Consider the following 17,787-nt stretch of genomic DNA (forward strand, 5'->3'; position numbering starts at 1 on the left):
ACATGAGTCTGTCTGTTAGATTTTCTGTTGAAATCTTTTTTTTATTATTATTATTATAATAAGAATTCTCCACATTTGGTGAAATTTAAGAACTTTAATTAACGAATTTTTAATTTAGGGAGAAAAATCTAAACTAATGTTAAAAGTGAGGCACTAATTCTATAATTTAGTCTCTAATTCATTGATTGGGCAACTCATTTTATTGTTGTATAAAATTCAATATCTAAGCTACTTGGTATTCCTCTTCACTTGTAAGTGAGAGGTTTTAAGTTCGATTATCGTCAAATTTGAGTTTGAATCACATTATAACTAGCTCATTGTGAGGTTAAGCCGATCTTCTCCTTGCTAGTGTAGAATATCGTTTGTTAAAAATAAAAAAAATATGTGAGAGATTGTTAGTGATATGTGAGTCAGCATTACAAGAAATATTAGATTAAGCCTCATCACTTGCTTTATGGCAAAAAGATTTTTGTCTCTTTTTGTTGCCGATCAACCAATACAATCGAATCGAATCAAATCGAATCGAAAAAAAAAAAAAAAATCAAATCAAATCGAATATGTCAAAATCTAGTTTAAATCATCAAATCAAACAGTTTCAAACTCAGCATCCATTTATTTGAAGATGTGAACGTGCGCCATCGATCGTTTTGGTCGACGCCGAAAGCCTTTCCGTCAAAAAACATGACACGAATTTCGGCATCTTTTTGGAGGTTTATAGGTCAAACAACGACTAAAGACTGAAAATTGAGGTCAGCGATTTCACACACCGTATCAACTACAAGTAGATATCGAACTCCACATAAACATTGAATTCTGCTCGTATTTTATATAAGTCAAACTTCACCCTTTCCACTTACGAGTGAAATGTGACAGATGGGAGTTCAATCCCAAATCGAAACCAAAAACCATGAAAATTTGATCGTTGAAAGGGTCGGGCCACCCCGAAACCAAAGCAACATCACAATCATTCATTACCAAATAATGATGCCGGAGCTATTTTAGTTTACTACCAAATAATGATGTCGAAGCTATTTTAGTTTACTTAGACTTTGACAATGAAGAAACTTGAGGTTCCATCTTCCCATTAAATGTGGAATTGTTCCATCTTTCCATTAATGTGGAATTCATTTTCAACATGCACCCTGACGTAAGGGTAATTCACTTTCAACACGCAACTTCATTTTCAACATGCACCCTCACGTAAGCCTAACACGTGGACAACTTGCTTTGATACCACGTGGAGCGTGTGTGGCTGTTTAGCTTTACACGTAGGACAACTTGCTTTGATACCACGAAGAAAGTTGAGGTTCTACCATAAAACCAATTATCAATTATAGGGAGTAGTCCAACTTACTTATAAGCCCGTGCACGGTCTATCCTCCCATCAATGTGGGATTTATTTTCAAGAGACAAAAAAAAAAAAAAACAATTACATAAACTTCAAAATTCAAATCCCCTGCTGTCTCTAATGTTCTGACTTCTCATTCTGAGTACTGAGAGAGCTTAGCCAGCAACCATAATAACTACAAAGCCAAGTTCCTAGCCCACTATAGCATAGTAAAAGACCATTACTAAATGATAACAGAATTCCTAATTAAAACACCACTTGGAGGAAATCAAGTTAATAGGAAGTATTATATCGAATTTTAACTAGCCACCAGACTACATTAATGGCATTGCATCAATTTTCCATTTTTTTTATGCTTTTTAGCCAAAATGGTTTATGAGGTTTGCAGAACTCATCAATTTGATATTTGAGATTTGAACTCAATAAAAGTGGTCCCTAAATTTGTCCACAATTAATCATTTGGTCCCTGAGATATTCCGTTGTACATACATAGCACAATGCTAGTGAAGTTGTACATTATTACTAATCAAAAACTTAGACTCATCCCATTATAACAATTGCCTAAGACCTCCTCGTATATATGTTCGTGTCATACGACGCTCGATTTGTATAGTTTGTACACATGTAAGAATATAGATAGGGTCAGTCAAAATTATCGACGGACGTGCCTCCCTTTGTGGATACTGTTTCGTGCCTTCTTCTGCATGCAAAGTTTGAAATTTGAGATTTGTATGGTAAGAATGTCCTACTACCAGTCTTGTTCTCTTAGATTTCATGGTCTAAAGAAATTGTGGTCATTCGCTGCTTGATCTTAATGCAATGATAAATGATCATTTAACTTTGTTACTGTACTTTTTTCTTCACCGTTTGATTAAGATTAAACGGTGAGTGATCACAGTTTCTTGGGCCATGGGGTCTAAGAGAACGGCCTCGTCCTTTTGCTGAGGCATTTTTTTCTTGGTTCGGTAATGCAGCAGCCATCCTAATCTAAATTTTCACAGCGGAAACACATGCAGCCTCGTGATATGTATACTTTTCAAAGCTCCGTAAAAAGGAAAATTACTAAACCAGATTGAAAATATTTGACTTATCACTATGGAAGCCAATTCATCTTCCGCAATTATATTAGCTTCTCGATAAATATGCCAAACGTTCGTAAGGATTCTTAATGAAATTCTTAGCATCCGTACGGATGTTCGGCATATTTATCATTATGGATGCCAAGAATTTTATTAAGAATTCTTAATGAAATTCTTAGTAACCTTACGGACGTTCGTCATATTTATTATTATGGATGCCAAGAATTTTATTAAGAATTCTTAATGAAAGTCTTAGCATCCTTGATGAAATTCTTAATGAAATATTTGACTTATGGTGTCCTGTGGAAGCCAATCCTCCAAAGCATCTTAAATGGCTTGTAAAAGTTGCTTTTACATTTCATTTTAGGGAAATTTTATTTGAATCCATATAACTTCTCTCTACATGCAACTTAAATTTTAAATGTGAATTATCTTTTTTATCCTATTATATAATTATCATCAAGTACAAGGTGAAATTAATAATGAAACTAAATTTTATTAATAAACCCATTGTCAATTCTAAGGACAACTGAGGGTCTGAGGCTCCTTCGAATTGAGGAATCTGAAATAAAGAATTGGATTTGAGAATTTGGACAAGCGTAAAACCATCTTCTCCTACTCCCCACAACCTTAAAATCATCAAGCTCTCTCTCTTCTACCCAAACAATGTCAATAAGGTTAAAATCGAGGATAGATCTCAACGGTTAGAGAAATCGTTCTTGCATGTCTTAACCCGCTTCTATCCACTTTCCAGAAGAATAAAAAATAACAATTAACATCTTCATTGAATGTAAAGACCCCGGCGGGGGGGGGGGGGGGAGGCTATCTTTCTTGACGCTCAAGTTTACTCCCTACTTTCAACCTTCCTTCCCCAGCCTAATTTCGAAATACTAAAATTGTTGCTTCCCGTTAAGGTTTAATCTTTTGAAGCAGCCACATGGTGTGTACTGCGAACGCCTACATCAACCGCTGTTTGCTGACCTCAGATTCTTCCTCTGTTGCCTAAGCAATCCCCATGGTCGACAAATAAGGATGACTGGAACAAGAGCACCTCTATAAGCAGAAGTGACGAAGGTCAATTAAATATGTCATTTCATTCGCCCAGTTTTTGCTTCTTGTTTGTGACATTTTCTTTGTTGAGAGGGTCTTTTTCTTCTAGAACCTCTATTCGATTAACTTGATGATGAGCTAATCATCTTATTAGATTAATGTATAGATTCACCAACTAGTTAAAGAGCTTGGTAAGAGGGAACAGGAATTGTGCGAGCAATCATAATGGATATATTCAAGGAAATGCCACTCAACAACAATTATTGTCCACAAGAACCCATGACACTATAGCCCTAATACTGTGGCAATGGGAGTGCGAGCGAGTTTGAATAGGTCTTGTATATGAAGCAGCAATGGGATAAGAGCAATGGAAATCCAATTTAGATAAAAGCACACTTTGAATGAATTGCAGAACAGTGATTTATAGTTTTTGTTTTCTAAATGGGTCTAAAGATAAATTTTCATATTAAATTAGGTTTATGAGGGTAGTTTAAGTATTAAATTTAGGTTTAAAGAGATATTGATAGTTTAATTAACAATTTGTAAACTCAATTGGGCAGGATGTAATTGGAAAAGGATGCGAAACTAAACCCGATCATTTATTGAGTTTGGTTTGGATAGCCACACCTCTAACCCAATCCAATATGAGTTCTAATCTCTGATACCAAACCAACACATCCTGACTCGAAATGTTCACATGAACAACTGAATTAAGAGCATTTTTGTTATGTTAGACTTATTTAATGGAAACTTTTCATGAAATGATGATTGATAATGGATAAACTTATAGGCTAATTCTATTAATTTCAAATCTTAAAGATCAAAATGAGAAATTATGCGAATTTAAAAAACTATTAGCCAAAAAGCCTTTCTTTTATTAGCCGCTCAAACTTACTGTCATGGGTCATGGGTCACGTGTCATTGTTCCTTTGTGTTCCTGGTCTCGCTCTTGGCGTTGTAACAATAGAAGTGGAATCAAATCCTGTCTCCATGTGTCATTGTTCTAAAGAGACTACACGCAGATCTCGAAAGCCACAGTTGCCTGCGTCGGGCAGACCCGCAATGTTTTAAATATTACACGTCTCAGTATTTTATCCCAACCCGAGAGATTTTTAGGTGTGATCATTACACGAAGTGATACATTATGTGTATTTATATATATAGTAGGTTATGTGTGTTAAAAGGTTAATAATTTAAAAATTAAAATTTTCCACCACTTGCATAAAAACACGTGGTGTACCATCTGTGTTTTCGTCACAACTAAAAATTTTCCTAGCGACGCCCACCATGTTGATGGAGAAAGATACGAGCTGACGATCCAGTTGTAAATGACAAATTACGAGATTTTTTTAAAATTAAAAATTGCAGGTCTTGGTTCAAAACTTATTATTGACGTAGAAATCAAACTTATAACCAGAAGAAGATTGAAATGTTTCTGTGAATTTTCTCGATCACCAAAAAAGATAAATAAATATGACTTATAACCAATTGTATCTCTTAAAAAAAAAAAAAAAAAAAAAAAAGACACGAGAGAACACAACACCACGAATCCACGATGTGTACAAAAATTAACAAAAATCATCCGTTTTATTCCAAAACGTCTTTGCCTCCCAATATAGAAACTGTTGTATTGGCGCGCTCTACCACCACCACCACCACCACCACCACAACTCAGACAGTCCTCTGTAGCCATCGGTGCGAACTTCTTCTCTCTCTCTCTCTCTCTCTCTCTCTCTCTCTCTCTCTTACTTTGTGTTTCTCAGTTTCTGAATTTCATTGTATTTATATGTTGATTTTACTGATTCCAGTTCATTGGTTAATTGGAAGGCTTTCACTCCTTTGTGCCTGAATCATTTAATTTCCATCTTCTAATATTCATTTCAAATCATCTTAATTTTCATATTTTGCTCACATCTTCTCTCCTCTCAGAAAAACCCCGCAGCCGCTGTATTGTATTTAGTTTGCAAATATTATTTTTTAGGGTTCCAGAAATTCGAAAAAATTGGTGTTGGTTTATTCTATGGCTAATGATATGCAAATTTTTGGTTTCTGTGAACTTCGGTTTTCTGCACGACTCTAGTGTAAGAGTTCAAAACTTAATTTAGATGTGAACATTACAACATGGCATACTGCGCACGGTCTTTTCGAGTTCAGTTGAGGCATTTCATCACACACTTGGTGGGCCTGTCAGACATTTTCTTAGCCATGCCCTCGATGGCTTGTTGGCACCTCCAGGTCTTTTTTTTTTTTTTTTTTTTTTTCTTAAAGACACCAGCTGTCATCTGTACATAGCTCCGTTGAGTCTCGGTAGGATCTCATAGGATTCTTGTAGGACCATAAGAACCATTTTTTCCAGCTTCCGTAGGGTTCCCGGACCCAATATGTGCATTAATGGATCCTCCGTTACATATATAGATGATTTTTTGTATGCAATGATGAACCTTGAATGAGGACCTAAAGCGTAGACGGTTTTAATTGTTGAAATTCGTTATTCAGACGGTCTTAGAATTAAGGGCATCCTTAAAGTAGAAAGACCATATATTTGCATAGATAAATCTTTTGCAAAAAGTTCAACTTTTTTAACTTTAGAGCGTCTAATTTTCATATTCAAAACGTCTCTAATTAGAAAAATGAGGGACAAGCTAAAGAGGGATGTGTGAGAGGTTAAAAATGGTGTGTGAAAATCAACTCTTTCTTCTAATACACAAAATGCTTATGGTCATTGAATTGTCCAAAAGTAGTAAATCAGGGATGACACAATTCGCATCAAGTGTGGCAGTGTGCTTGTATCTTGTTCTTATAAGGAGAAGTTTCGGTTCCTTCATCTCTTGTTCTCTGGTTATACAGTTTGATATGTTGCATTTACATGCATCCTATGGTTAGTCTATTGGGAGCATTTAGAGGAAATGTTGAATACTCAATACGAAAAGTTTATCGAGGCATAAAATCGGTGCAAAGGAGTTACATGGTAACATAAAGCATAACTATTATTATTATTTTGCAGTAATCAATCAAGTTCTGCTATGCTTTTATGGTTACCCTTCATTTCGGAGTATAGGTTTTGGCTATTGAAATGATGCAGAATAATATCTAGGATATTATTTATGTTCTTATTTATTATGGAATTAAGATTATCTACTGGTGTTGATATTTCCTTACAGCCTATATATCAGTGGTTATTGCAGAAGTCTGAGGCAGAGAGGGAAATAAAGGGAGAAGCAAAAGACTAACCACGGTGGCCACTATGTCAACGACATACATTTTCCCACAACTTTCTTCTCTTTTCGTCACATCAATGTCAGTGATTAGCTTCACAATATTAGCCGTGTATGGGTTCTTGGAGCTAAGAGAAAAGCACTTACACTATTCCAAGTTCTGGAATTCCGGTTCTAAAACCTTTGCTGTAAAGGAAATCAAACTATCTAGTAGAACAGGCATGCTGATAACTTATACTCCGGCATTTCTTGCAGCTGTGGCATCCTTTGTGATTTATCCTCAAGAGGATATCAGAATGCTGTTGTTGTCTTCGGCTCTGACAATTCACTTTTTGAAAAGGATTTTAGAGGTACTAGTACTACTCCCCCCCCCCCCTCTTCCCCTTTATTTTTCTCTTTCCATATATGGCCAAGAAATGCACAAGCTCACTTGATGATTTTTTTAGTATATAGTCTCCTCTAGCTATATTAGTAAAGGTCGTACCCAGTGCACAAGGCTCCCGCTTTACGCAGGGTCTGTATTAGTAAATTAAAAAAAAAACCCCGAGAACTAGAAGGTTTGTAGAAAAACACTTCAACAGCTCAATTGGAGAAATGAAAACCTTCATAAAAAATCACTTTGTCATGCTCTAATTGATTCTTGGTTTTGAAATTCCTTTTGTGTTCCAATGTAAGCTGGATGTAAGTTGGGGTTTTCTCTAAAGTATTGAGTTTGAAGTGTTTTTTTATTTCTAAAGTGTGATGTTATAAAGGACTTATACGTGAAAACCCTACCTAAAATGAGTCTGATATTTTATTGTTGCATGTCAACTAGTAAAACCTGGTAGCTAGGACTATTCAGCTCTATCCTCCAGGGAAGAAGTTTTAGCTTTTAAATATGGTTGGTATCATTAACAATAATTTCAACTATTAATCAAGTCACGGAAAATATGGCCTTTCGTGTTTTCTAGGTTCTTTTTGTTCACAAGTACAGCGGAGGAATGATCCTTGATAGTGCTGTTATCATCTCTCTTAGTTATGGTGTGTGTACTGCAAGCGTGACTTATGCTCAATCCTTAACGAAAGGGCTTCCAGAGCCATCAATCGATTTGAAGTACCTTGGCTGTCTGCTGTTTATACTGGGGATTTCTGGCAATTTCTACCATCACTGCCTTCTTTCGAGAATGAGGAGGTTACAGGGTGACAAGGAATATAAGATTCCCAAGGGTGGTTTGTTTGGAATCATTATATGCCCTCACTATCTCTTTGAAATCATAGGATTTGTAGGGCTTGCTCTTATTTCTCAAACTCTCTATGGATTCTCCTTCACCACAGGTTCAGCGTTATACTTGATCGCAAGGAGCTACGTGACGAGAAGATGGTATGTGTCCAAGTTTGAAGATTTTCCCAAAAATGTTAAGGCTCTCATTCCTTATGTTCTATAGATCAAATGTTTTGAATTTGATTGTAATCGTTTATTTATAAATGATCCGTTTGGCTATTTAGGCCTAGTTCGGTATTGCTGTGCTTTTAGAAAAACTGATTATACTTTGTTATGAGAATAAACAATTGTAAAATGAAGCAGTAAAGTGCTTGGTAAACTCTAGTTGTGTGTGTTAAGTATTCGGTAAATTTTTATATAAAACTGTTGTGAATGTATAAAATGACCAAAATGAGTATGGTGGTGGATGTGATCTTATCATGGTTATCTTTAGTTATTATTTTTTTTTTTCTTAATCTTTTTCTTCGTTGCCTCATTTTCTTCTTTCTTCATTACCTCCACCTTGCATCTCTCCCATTTTTCTTCGTTGCCTCCGCCCTGCTTCTCTCCCACCAATCCATGGCTTCGCCCTCACTCAATGTAACACTATTGCTAATAGGCAAATCCAGTATCTGTTTTATGTTAGCAAAGTGAAGTAACTACCAATATAGCAGTAAAAGCAAGGATTTGGATCCTCTCCTGAGCCAATGGAGAGGTCCTTCTGACCAACAATTGTAGACAGTTGGATTTTCATCCAACGGTTATAATTATTATAACTTTAAAGAGACTCATTGTTTGTAGCCATTGGATAAAAATCCAATAGCCCAAAATGTTTGGTCAGGAGAATCCTCTCCTGCCTCCAAATCCGTAAAAGTAGGACGTAAGGCGGATTGGTGAGTGACGCGTAAGAACCTGCCCCTGGTGGAGAGCCCACGGAATGGTCTCTCCCATCCTTCTCTACCAACCCCCACCCTCAAATACCCTTTTTCCAGATCAAACCAATAACACTTGGCTTTGAGAAAGTCAATTGAAGCACCAAAAAACAAGAATTCAATCTGTTGTCATGTGCGCAAAAGTTAAGACATTCTGCTTGAGGGATTTTTCCATTACAACAGCAGAATTCATTACCAAATTAGTAATTTAATCAAAAAGCATGGTAACTATTCTGTAGTATGAGATGACATATTGTGCTTGAAACTACACTCTGCATCGTCTTCGTCGAGCGTAAGTGTGTAGCTGCACGTCACCCTTGGACTCCTTACGATCACGGCAGAGTGGGCTCCCACAGAGACATTGAAACGCAGTCCTAGGATGATCACGCTCACGAAAGTCAATGCCATAGTCCTGCAACAACAGAGACATATGAAAGCTGGACCTTGATGCCAAACAAACACTAATAACATTTATGTGTATATATATCATATATTGGTGAACCCCTCCTACCCAAGTGAGCTCCTCCATAGCAGCAATGTTTCTTGTTGTGAAAAGGGCAAGCTGCAAGAAGGAAGAAAAAAATAAGCTCGTGTTTACTGTATCCGTATGAAGAAATGCATTGACTAGTTCTAGTCGTAAAAACAAGATTGAAAGGACGAGGTCATTAATTGTTTAGAAATCATACATGATAATAGTGATGATCCGGGGTCTCCACTTCAACAGGAATCTCAACCAAGGTAGCATCAGAACATCTGAACAATATATGTACTATTAATATACAATCAAGATACTGAAGAATAAAAACCGTTCAGGTATATATATACTCGACTGACACAGAGACAGCTTGAATGAGAAACATGGTGTTTCAATAAAGAAATTATAATACATTCTGAGATTGAATGATTCTTGTCCATGATCGTATTAATTACCATTCATTTAGTTTATTGAATGCCACACATTCGTCCAATATTTCAGATATTTATATTGCAGGATAAAGTTTGAATTTGTATTTGTACAACAGATTAGTCACTGGACGATAGCGGAACTTTTAAGTTTGCATGCAATCTACGACAGAATAAAGAAACTGGGCAGTCCACAGAGAAGATTTCATGTTCATGCCCAAGATATTTGTAGGGGAGTCCTGTTATGGAACCGGTTATCTTTGGCAGCGGATAAAGAAACTGAAAACCAGGTAAAGGAACAGCAGCGAGTAAAGAAACTGGAAACAACGTAAAGGAACAGCAACTATTATCATCGTTGTTGATCAAGTGCATCAGATTTTCTTCCTATAAATGTATATAAATGTGTCTATATTAAGCTAACATTACTTCGCCCGTAATAGTGCAAGTAGATATATCCAGTAAGAGGCAGAAATATTTTTACCATCAGCAGAAATAGAATATTGTTTCATCCCCTGCGGCGAAAAGCAAGAAAAGAAACACCAAACAATAATTATTATAACAAAAAAGTTCAACGTTGGCGGAAGGGGGAGGAGGAAGTGTTCTGTGTATATAGAGTATGAATGTTCACACCTGTGATTGATAAATCTTGCAACATTTCCATAAACAGTAGCGTCCAAGCAAAGTGCCTCTTCATCTTTCAAGACACCCTTCACACCCCAGCCCGCATCTAGTGGCACTGCGTAGTATGCATGCTTCTTACCAGTACTTGGCACATTTCGCTCATGTAGTTCTGTGTTGGTTAATATCTCTCCAACATACTCACAAACAAAAGCTCCTCTTGGCAAGTCCTCCAGTGTTCGAAGACCCCATCCTTTCCCTTCAGGTGTCAAAAATACCTGGAACATATAAACAACCACTCAAATGACTCTAGCATTTACAACTTACAACTGAAACTTACAGAGAATAACCTAACCTGCAACTTCCCGCTGATGCCTTGCTGAACAATCCGGTTTCCACAGTTCTTATTGCATCCACATGTATGCCAACACTCCTTAATAAATTTATGTAACAAATGGCCTTTGCATGCCACAGAACTCTTCTCGTACTTAGACTTTTCGAGAGGGCACTCTCTACAATAGAAGCAGTGGTGTTGTATAGGTTCCCGCTTCAAGGCTATACATTTTTCCAGAAACATCTCTTTGACCAATCCTCCTGGTGTGTAAGCAAACTGACCCCCAGTTTCAGAAGCACAGACACAAGGCATGGGTGATGTCAGACAATCCCCATAACAACGTGAATAGCAACCGTCATGAGACATACGACCAAGTGAAAATTTCACAGAGGCATTCTTATAAACTAAACTCTGACGGATGTAAAGAAAGTTTGGCAGATCTTCAACATTTTTTCCATCCTCCAAGGAAATTTTCACTCTCTCCTCACCTCTAGTTATGTCTTCAATATAAACACCGGATTTTATAACTCCAATGGAAGAATGGTAGTCATGAGCAGCCTCCTCCAACTTGCGTAATTTTGGAGATTTCTGGCCTTGGAAGATCACTAATCTCTTTGCCGAATCACCACAGATGCTCTCAATATCCGTACTAGAAAAACCAATTAAGCGGTGAAGATCATTAAAACAACCAAAAGCTATATGCTTGGGTATATGGGGAACGACCTTGATAAGATTCTGAAATACAAATAATTCGCTCGGGGAACTTAGAGTATTGCAATCATTGCCTTGATAATGAGATTCAAGAACATCTTGTGCATCAGAATTCTTTAACTCTGCTACATCTCTGGAAATTGTACTTTCATCAAAAGTGGAATCAAATCCTGTCTCCACCAAGCATTCTCTGACCCCGTACGATTTCATGCATGTTTCTTCCAATAATTCTAGAGCTTCATCAGAATGTGGAAGATCGAAATCAGAATGTAGAGAAGGGTGACAAATCAAAGACATTTCGAGCTCTCCCTTTGGAGGAGATGATTCAACATCAAACAGTGACAAATCTAAAACAGTTCCTCTACTGTCCACAGTGGATGATTTCACTTCCAAGAAATTCAAGCCATCGTCATCAAAGTCTGAACAACTATCTTCACACATCATACTGAGACTTTCTTCCTGCTGTGTGTTGCGATTACATACAGGACTGAAGTTATTCCCACTGTCTAAAACCTCTCCCTCTTGGAGTCTCCGGCGACTTCTTCTCACTAGTGGTTGAGAGTCTTCAGATTCCTCAGAATCCTCATTCTGATGTGCCATTTTTGATGGAGTTTCTGCAAGGCAAGGTGTGGCGCATTTCAAAGGGGACAATGCTTGTTTTGTCTGTTGCCTTGTGCAATATCTCTTGATTGGAATTTGAACATCTTCAGTTTTACCATGAGATGGAGCTGCTTTGTTCTTACGTTTCACAGCCTGGCACAAAATTATATGAAACACGAAAACACTAGAATATAAGAATGCAAGTGGGAAAAGAAAAAGAACTATAATTTCTATAAATGCCGTCTGCGTTGTCAACGAGAGCTCCATGACATGAAACTTCACAACCACCAATCAAAAAGTACTCACCTTTGATTCACATATCGAAACTCCTTTGCCCTTTTGTTCGGCTATCTAAGTAATGAAGCATGAGGACCAAGCATAAGCATAACGTACACGTAGAAATGAAGCGCGAAAAAAGAAACGATTTAGTTGAAACATTTTCATAGTTCCCTCCTATGACATATATACATGATGAGAGTAATTAAAGACGAAATCTAATAATAATAACAAGCATTCAACAAGCCAAACATCCCATGACAAAATTCAATAAGGAAAACAATGCTACCTCTTCGTCTGCCTCTGCCTCTTCCTCTTCCTTGTTGTTGTCAGTGTCACCTTCCAATAAAAACTCAAGCAGCACTCTGTGATTGTCCTCCACAATAAGCTCCCAGTTGTTCTCATACAATTTCAGAAGTTCCTTAACCCCCGCCCTCGTTCGAACTTCCGAAATGCCAAACTCCTTCATTGCACGGCAGGCATCAGCCGCCATCTTTCGATTTTTCTTCGGCATTGGCGGCATGGGTACTGAACTTCTTTAAGCTGTAACTGTCACATCCAAAAGAACCCAAATTAAAATTACTAACCCTCAATGCATTATACTGGAGTGAGTGACTGGCAAATTCAACTAAATCACCATAATTTGATCCAAAAAATGGCAAATAAATTTGTGAAAAATGACCTGAATCACTCTGTAACGCCAACAAATAGAGAGAAAGCAAAAAGATTCAAACTTTGAACCACCAAAAGAGAAACAAATTAAACGATGAAGCAGCAACTGGGAATGAAGAAAGTAGCCATTTTACAAATTAATAACCACACAAATGAATATATATATATGTATGTATGTATGTATATATAATGATGCGGGAAAGGAGAGTTTGTATGTATACCTCTGTTATATATGAAATGAAGAACTCAGTGACTCTCACTGTCAGCAGTGCTTGTAAGCTTGTCTTTCTCTCTCCTCTCTGCTCTCTCGACTATGTCTGAGGAAAGAAGGAAGAAGTTCAAGACTCCAGACTCAGAGAGAGAGAGAGAGAGGTGTTGATGAAATGTGAAATTAGAAAAAAAATTGAAAGTGAACCGATCATACTTTGTAATATATAATTTAATTATTAATAATTAATTATTACTTTAAACATTAATTAATGTATTTATTTTCTATTTACAAACTACTTACGGGTTGATTAAGATATTTACAAAAGGAACTTTAACGAAAAGTTTCCAGTACTGTTTGTTTTAACGAAAAATCACATTTTTACACTAAAAAGTCAATCTTAGTACTATTTATTTTACCCTTTATTTTGTTCTTATCATTAAAACTCAAAGTTTTCAAATCATTTTCATTAGTTTTCTTATTTACAAATGGCTTAAATCTATTCTATTAAAAGAAGAGGGCTTCAACTTTTTGTTCCATTTTCTTCTTATTTTGCCCTCACTTTTGATATGAGGAGGGCAAAATAGTAATTTTGTATCTTTTAAACTTTTCTTTTTTTTTCTTTCTATTTTACCCTCACTTTTGATACATAATATTTACATAAGGAGGACAAAATAGTTTGTATCGAAATATTTACATAAGATAAAAAATATGTACTTATTAAGAAAAATTATCCCACCATTATTTTTTCATACACGTAAGTGAAATCATGATGTTTTTTTGGTAGTTTGAATGAACTGAAGCGGTTGCGCTTGAGGAGAACATATGAGGAGGTGGACGGTTGAAGAGACTTTAATTTTGTACATTTTGATAAAATGACAATTATATTCTTATTTTTCCTATTTTACTCATATTTTTTTTTAGAAATTGATAATCATATACTTATTTTATTCACACACATAAAATGTATGCTCACTGCTAATGTGAAGTAATGGACTGATGGCTGGTGTACTTTGTCCTGCGCTGCCAGAGCCAGTTTATATTTTCTATTTGAAAGTTCATCATTAAGGTGACAGTGATTCTTTTCTATATTAACCGTTAGATGTATTTTAATCTGACGATTAAGAAAGAATTTCTGGGGATTTTAACAACAATCCCGATGGATTGTGGGTGTGGCCCGTGTGGGGTTTCATGCAAACAAACATTCTCACAATTTTAAATGAAGCTAAAGAACAATCTCTATCCTTCATCCTCTTGTCATGAAATTTAAGGTGAATTTTCCACACAATTTTTGTGTTCTTATGTTCATTTTTGTTTATTTTTATTTCTTTTTTTTTATACACAAAGAAGCAGAGAAATAAATTGGTATCGAACTTATTAATTATGAGATTCGAAATTCCAATATAAGAATCAAAGAAAGTTGTGATCTTATCGTAAAATTAATTGACAATATTGAAATATTTCAATTATTTATCAGAACATGCAAGGTCATTTTTTTCCTTGACATGACATCAAGAAACTCTAAGAATATAGGAAACCTATCTAATCCCCATATGGATCAGATTATGCGTCTCGTGGAGTAAGTATGGTCGATTTCAACAAGGTCTATAAACATTGCCTATCATTCTAGAGCTTAATAGGATGTGGTAACATTGTTGATCCGTTTGGATGGCTTAGTTCGATCGGAGCCGTTGACTCCATAACAGGACTTCTGAGATATTTATTTATCAATCTGCCTTACTTCGACCCAATAAAATTCATCATTCACGCGCCTATTAGTTGTCAACGTTTTACACACTCCTAAGACAAACCCCAAATACACAATAGATAACAAAGAATACTCAAGCTTGAACCAAAAACAAAATATGCAAAATTGTTCTTAGTATTTGGTTTTTCAATGAAAAGGGTGGAGATAGTATACTTTGTGGGAATCTTCATCTTCGTTTTCTTTGAGAATTCGTCCTCAATTTATAGATGTTTAAGTGTCTCACAAAAGACATGTCTAATCAATAGAATTTAATTTCAAACTTCTTAAACATTGTTCTAAAATCCATGACTAGAGCCATTTAGGTCTCGTCTAGGTGCTAGGTGGCTAGCTACCATTCCGATTAATCTTTAGGTGTCTAAAAATTAAGAATTCATGCATAGAGCTGCCTACGCGCTCACTTAGGTTGTGACTCTCACTTAGGCAGAAAATGGATAATTTTCATCATACATTTTACATTTAAAAAAAAAATCGTAAGATACTTGTTGAATATTTGAGTGAACACTCATTATATGATTGTTTCTCATGTTTTTATTATATTTTATAATATTTTAATACTTTGTAATTTATATATTATTCTATTTTACAATTTATGTATCCTAATACAATTTTGTATTTTTTAAGTCTTAAGTAACCTTTATTTATATGTTACTAATAATTTTTTTTTTTAAACAAACGATATTATATACATTAGGGGGAGGGGATCACTTAGCCTCACAATATGAGCTAGCAATAATGTAGAATTGAACATACGACCTCTCACTTACAAGTGAAGAGGAATACCACTAGACTGTAATACTAAATGGTGTTACTAATAAATTTAATTAAAATAAAATAAATCGCCTAAGCCCTCATTTAGGCCTGCCTAGACGCCTAGGCTAGCCCTTGCCTACTGCTCGTGTAACATCCCACATCGACCAACGGAGAGGGGGTGATGTATGTACATGCCCACCTTCTATAGCACGAGACATTTTGGGGACTCACGCCACGCCACGCCCTCACGATTTTGTTTTTGGAAACTCATAAGAGAAGTTCCCAGTGGGTCACCAATCCTGGGAATGCTCTCGCCCGAACTCGCTTAACTTCAGAGTTCCAATGGAATCCGAAGTCAGTGAGTTCCCAAAATGTCTCATGCTATAGGAGGTGGGTATGTACATATAAGGCACATCACCCCCTCTCTGTTAGTCGATGTGGGATGTTACAGCTCGACTAACACTAAGCGCCTTTAGAACTTTGCTTAAACATGTATTTATAATGATTTTAATATTACATAGAAGTATCAAAGCTTTAGCCACTCAATATTACAGTCTGGTGGTGTTCCTCTTCACTTGAAAGTAAAAGGTCTTAGGTTCGAATCTCATGGATGACAAATTCGATACCAAAGTAGGTTGCCCATTATGTGGCTTAGTCGAACTCCTCCTCTTTCTAGTGTAAAAATATCGATGTGCTTAAAAAAAAAAAATATCAAAGCTTTAAACCAAATAGACAAGACTCGTCCTCCGAAGGGATGCGACCAGTAGCCCAATTTCTCCTACCGGTAAAATCATTCTAAAAACTTTTATTTCGAAATATTTCTAACAATACTCCACCATTTTCAAAATTAATCAAAATGCTCTAAGAACCTTGAGATTTTCTTGTAAGCATTTGCCAAAGTGTCTTATTGGCTTGAAATCTCCGACCGCATATGCCAAAGTGTCGTATGACTTTGAACTTGGGACCACGTATGATTTAAGGTAAACTGCCGATTTAGTCTCTGAATTATTAATTTAGTAAAAATAAGTCTCTAAATTCATCAAAATTGTCAATTGCATCCCTAATATTATATTGAAAGCTATTTTATCAAATTTATCGTCAACTTAAGTCACATTACACATTTAGAGGGTAATGTCATCATTTTCTTGTTTATGAGACCTTAATATTGCATATATGTTGCGAATTTAGTATCTAATTTATCCTCAAAAATTAATTCCATATTATATTTCTCAGGAAAAAATAGGCCCTTAAACTATGTAAAACTACCAATTTACCTTTCAAAGTGTAGCACATGCAAGACATGTAACTTAAATTGACGAAAAATTAAATAGAATAGCTTTGAAACTGTAGTCAATTTGGATTTCAAAAGATTTTAAAACACTTTTTTAAGTGACAGATTTCAAAGGATTATAGAATCTTTACAACTTTGAAATGGATTTTTAAGGATTCTTATGGACTTTGATTAAAGATTTGAAAGGATTCTTATGGACTTTGATTTATGATTTGAATGGATTTTGAGAGACTCTCTTGTCATTTTAAAATTAATTTTAAATAAAAAATAAGATTAAAATTTGAAAAAATAACGAAGAGTTGTGCTCAATTCTCCCAAGCAACCCCACCCCAATCCTCCATGATCCTCCACCAGCAGGAAAGTTCAAATACAAATTAAGCTTCCCCAAGTCTACCTTCCACCATAATCATTCATGAAAGCCGGATTCAGAAGGATTCCAAGGGTAGATAAAATGGTTGGGTTGAGGGCTTCCCGTGTATATTCAAATCAACATAATGCTCTCGATATACTTGGAATTAAGACCATGATATATCATATAATAATAGTAGAAAGAAGACAAGAGGTCAATTAAATAGTTAAGAAATTGTATAATTGAATCGAATTCTATAAACCAAAATAATAATTTGATTAAAAAACAAAATACACAGCAAACCCAGGTGAGAGATCACATTCAGGACCTTGTTGGGTGGGTGGCCAAGACGCCGGAAGGAAGTATGGAAGGATGGGTTTCCTAGAGAAAATGGAGAGTGTGAAAGAAAGCTCGAGTTGCAGAATTGAGAGAGAGAGAAAGAA

General features: G+C 35.9%; 2 protein-coding genes across 4 annotated transcripts; one reads left to right on the plus strand and one right to left on the minus strand.

Annotated features, from left to right (window-relative positions):
* Positions 1–5,006: 5,006 nt before the first annotated feature.
* Positions 5,007–8,277, plus strand: LOC108173539 (uncharacterized). 3 transcript variants are annotated; one of them, XM_008348349.4, is made up of 3 exons: positions 5,007–5,172; positions 6,663–7,042; positions 7,643–8,277. In XM_008348349.4, the coding sequence occupies exons 2-3, from the start codon at positions 6,722–6,724 to the stop codon at positions 8,114–8,116; spliced, it is 795 nt and encodes a 264-aa protein (XP_008346571.2). In that variant the 5' UTR covers positions 5,007–5,172; positions 6,663–6,721; the 3' UTR covers positions 8,117–8,277. The 3 variants fall into 3 exon arrangements, with proteins under 3 accessions (XP_008346571.2, XP_008346570.2, XP_008346572.2); XM_008348348.4 differs by having other exon boundaries at positions 5,024–5,172; positions 6,639–7,042; XM_008348350.4 differs by having other exon boundaries at positions 5,034–5,172; positions 6,651–7,042.
* Positions 8,278–8,945: 668 nt separating this feature from the next.
* Positions 8,946–13,357, minus strand: LOC103428212 (probable inactive histone-lysine N-methyltransferase SUVR2). The gene is made up of 8 exons (XM_008366309.4): positions 13,200–13,357; positions 12,596–12,855; positions 12,337–12,381; positions 10,741–12,183; positions 10,398–10,663; positions 9,551–9,617; positions 9,376–9,426; positions 8,946–9,276 (listed from the first exon to the last, which is right to left on the minus strand). The coding sequence occupies exons 2-8, from the start codon at positions 12,827–12,829 to the stop codon at positions 9,130–9,132; spliced, it is 2,253 nt and encodes a 750-aa protein (XP_008364531.3). The 5' UTR covers positions 12,830–12,855; positions 13,200–13,357; the 3' UTR covers positions 8,946–9,129.
* Between the last annotated feature and the right edge of the window lie 4,430 nt (positions 13,358–17,787).

Source organism: Malus domestica, chromosome 02, assembly GCF_042453785.1.
Source record: "Malus domestica chromosome 02, GDT2T_hap1".
NCBI lineage: Eukaryota > Viridiplantae > Streptophyta > Magnoliopsida > Rosales > Rosaceae > Malus > Malus domestica.

Coding starts and splice junctions, on each gene's coding strand:
- LOC108173539 (XM_008348349.4), top strand. CDS start 6,722: ATGTCAACGACATACATTTTCCCACAACTTTCTTCTCTTTTCGTCACA. Junction 7,043..7,642: donor TTTTGAAAAGGATTTTAGAG/GTACTAGTACTA, acceptor CGTGTTTTCTAG/GTTCTTTTTGTTCACAAGTA.
- LOC103428212 (XM_008366309.4), bottom strand. CDS start 12,829: ATGCCGCCAATGCCGAAGAAAAATCGAAAGATGGCGGCTGATGCCTGC. Junction 10,664..10,740: donor GCATCAGCGGGAAGTTGCAG/GTTAGGTTATTC, acceptor TATATGTTCCAG/GTATTTTTGACACCTGAAGG. Junction 9,618..10,397: donor GCAAGATTTATCAATCACAG/GTGTGAACATTC, acceptor TATATTGTTCAG/ATGTTCTGATGCTACCTTGG.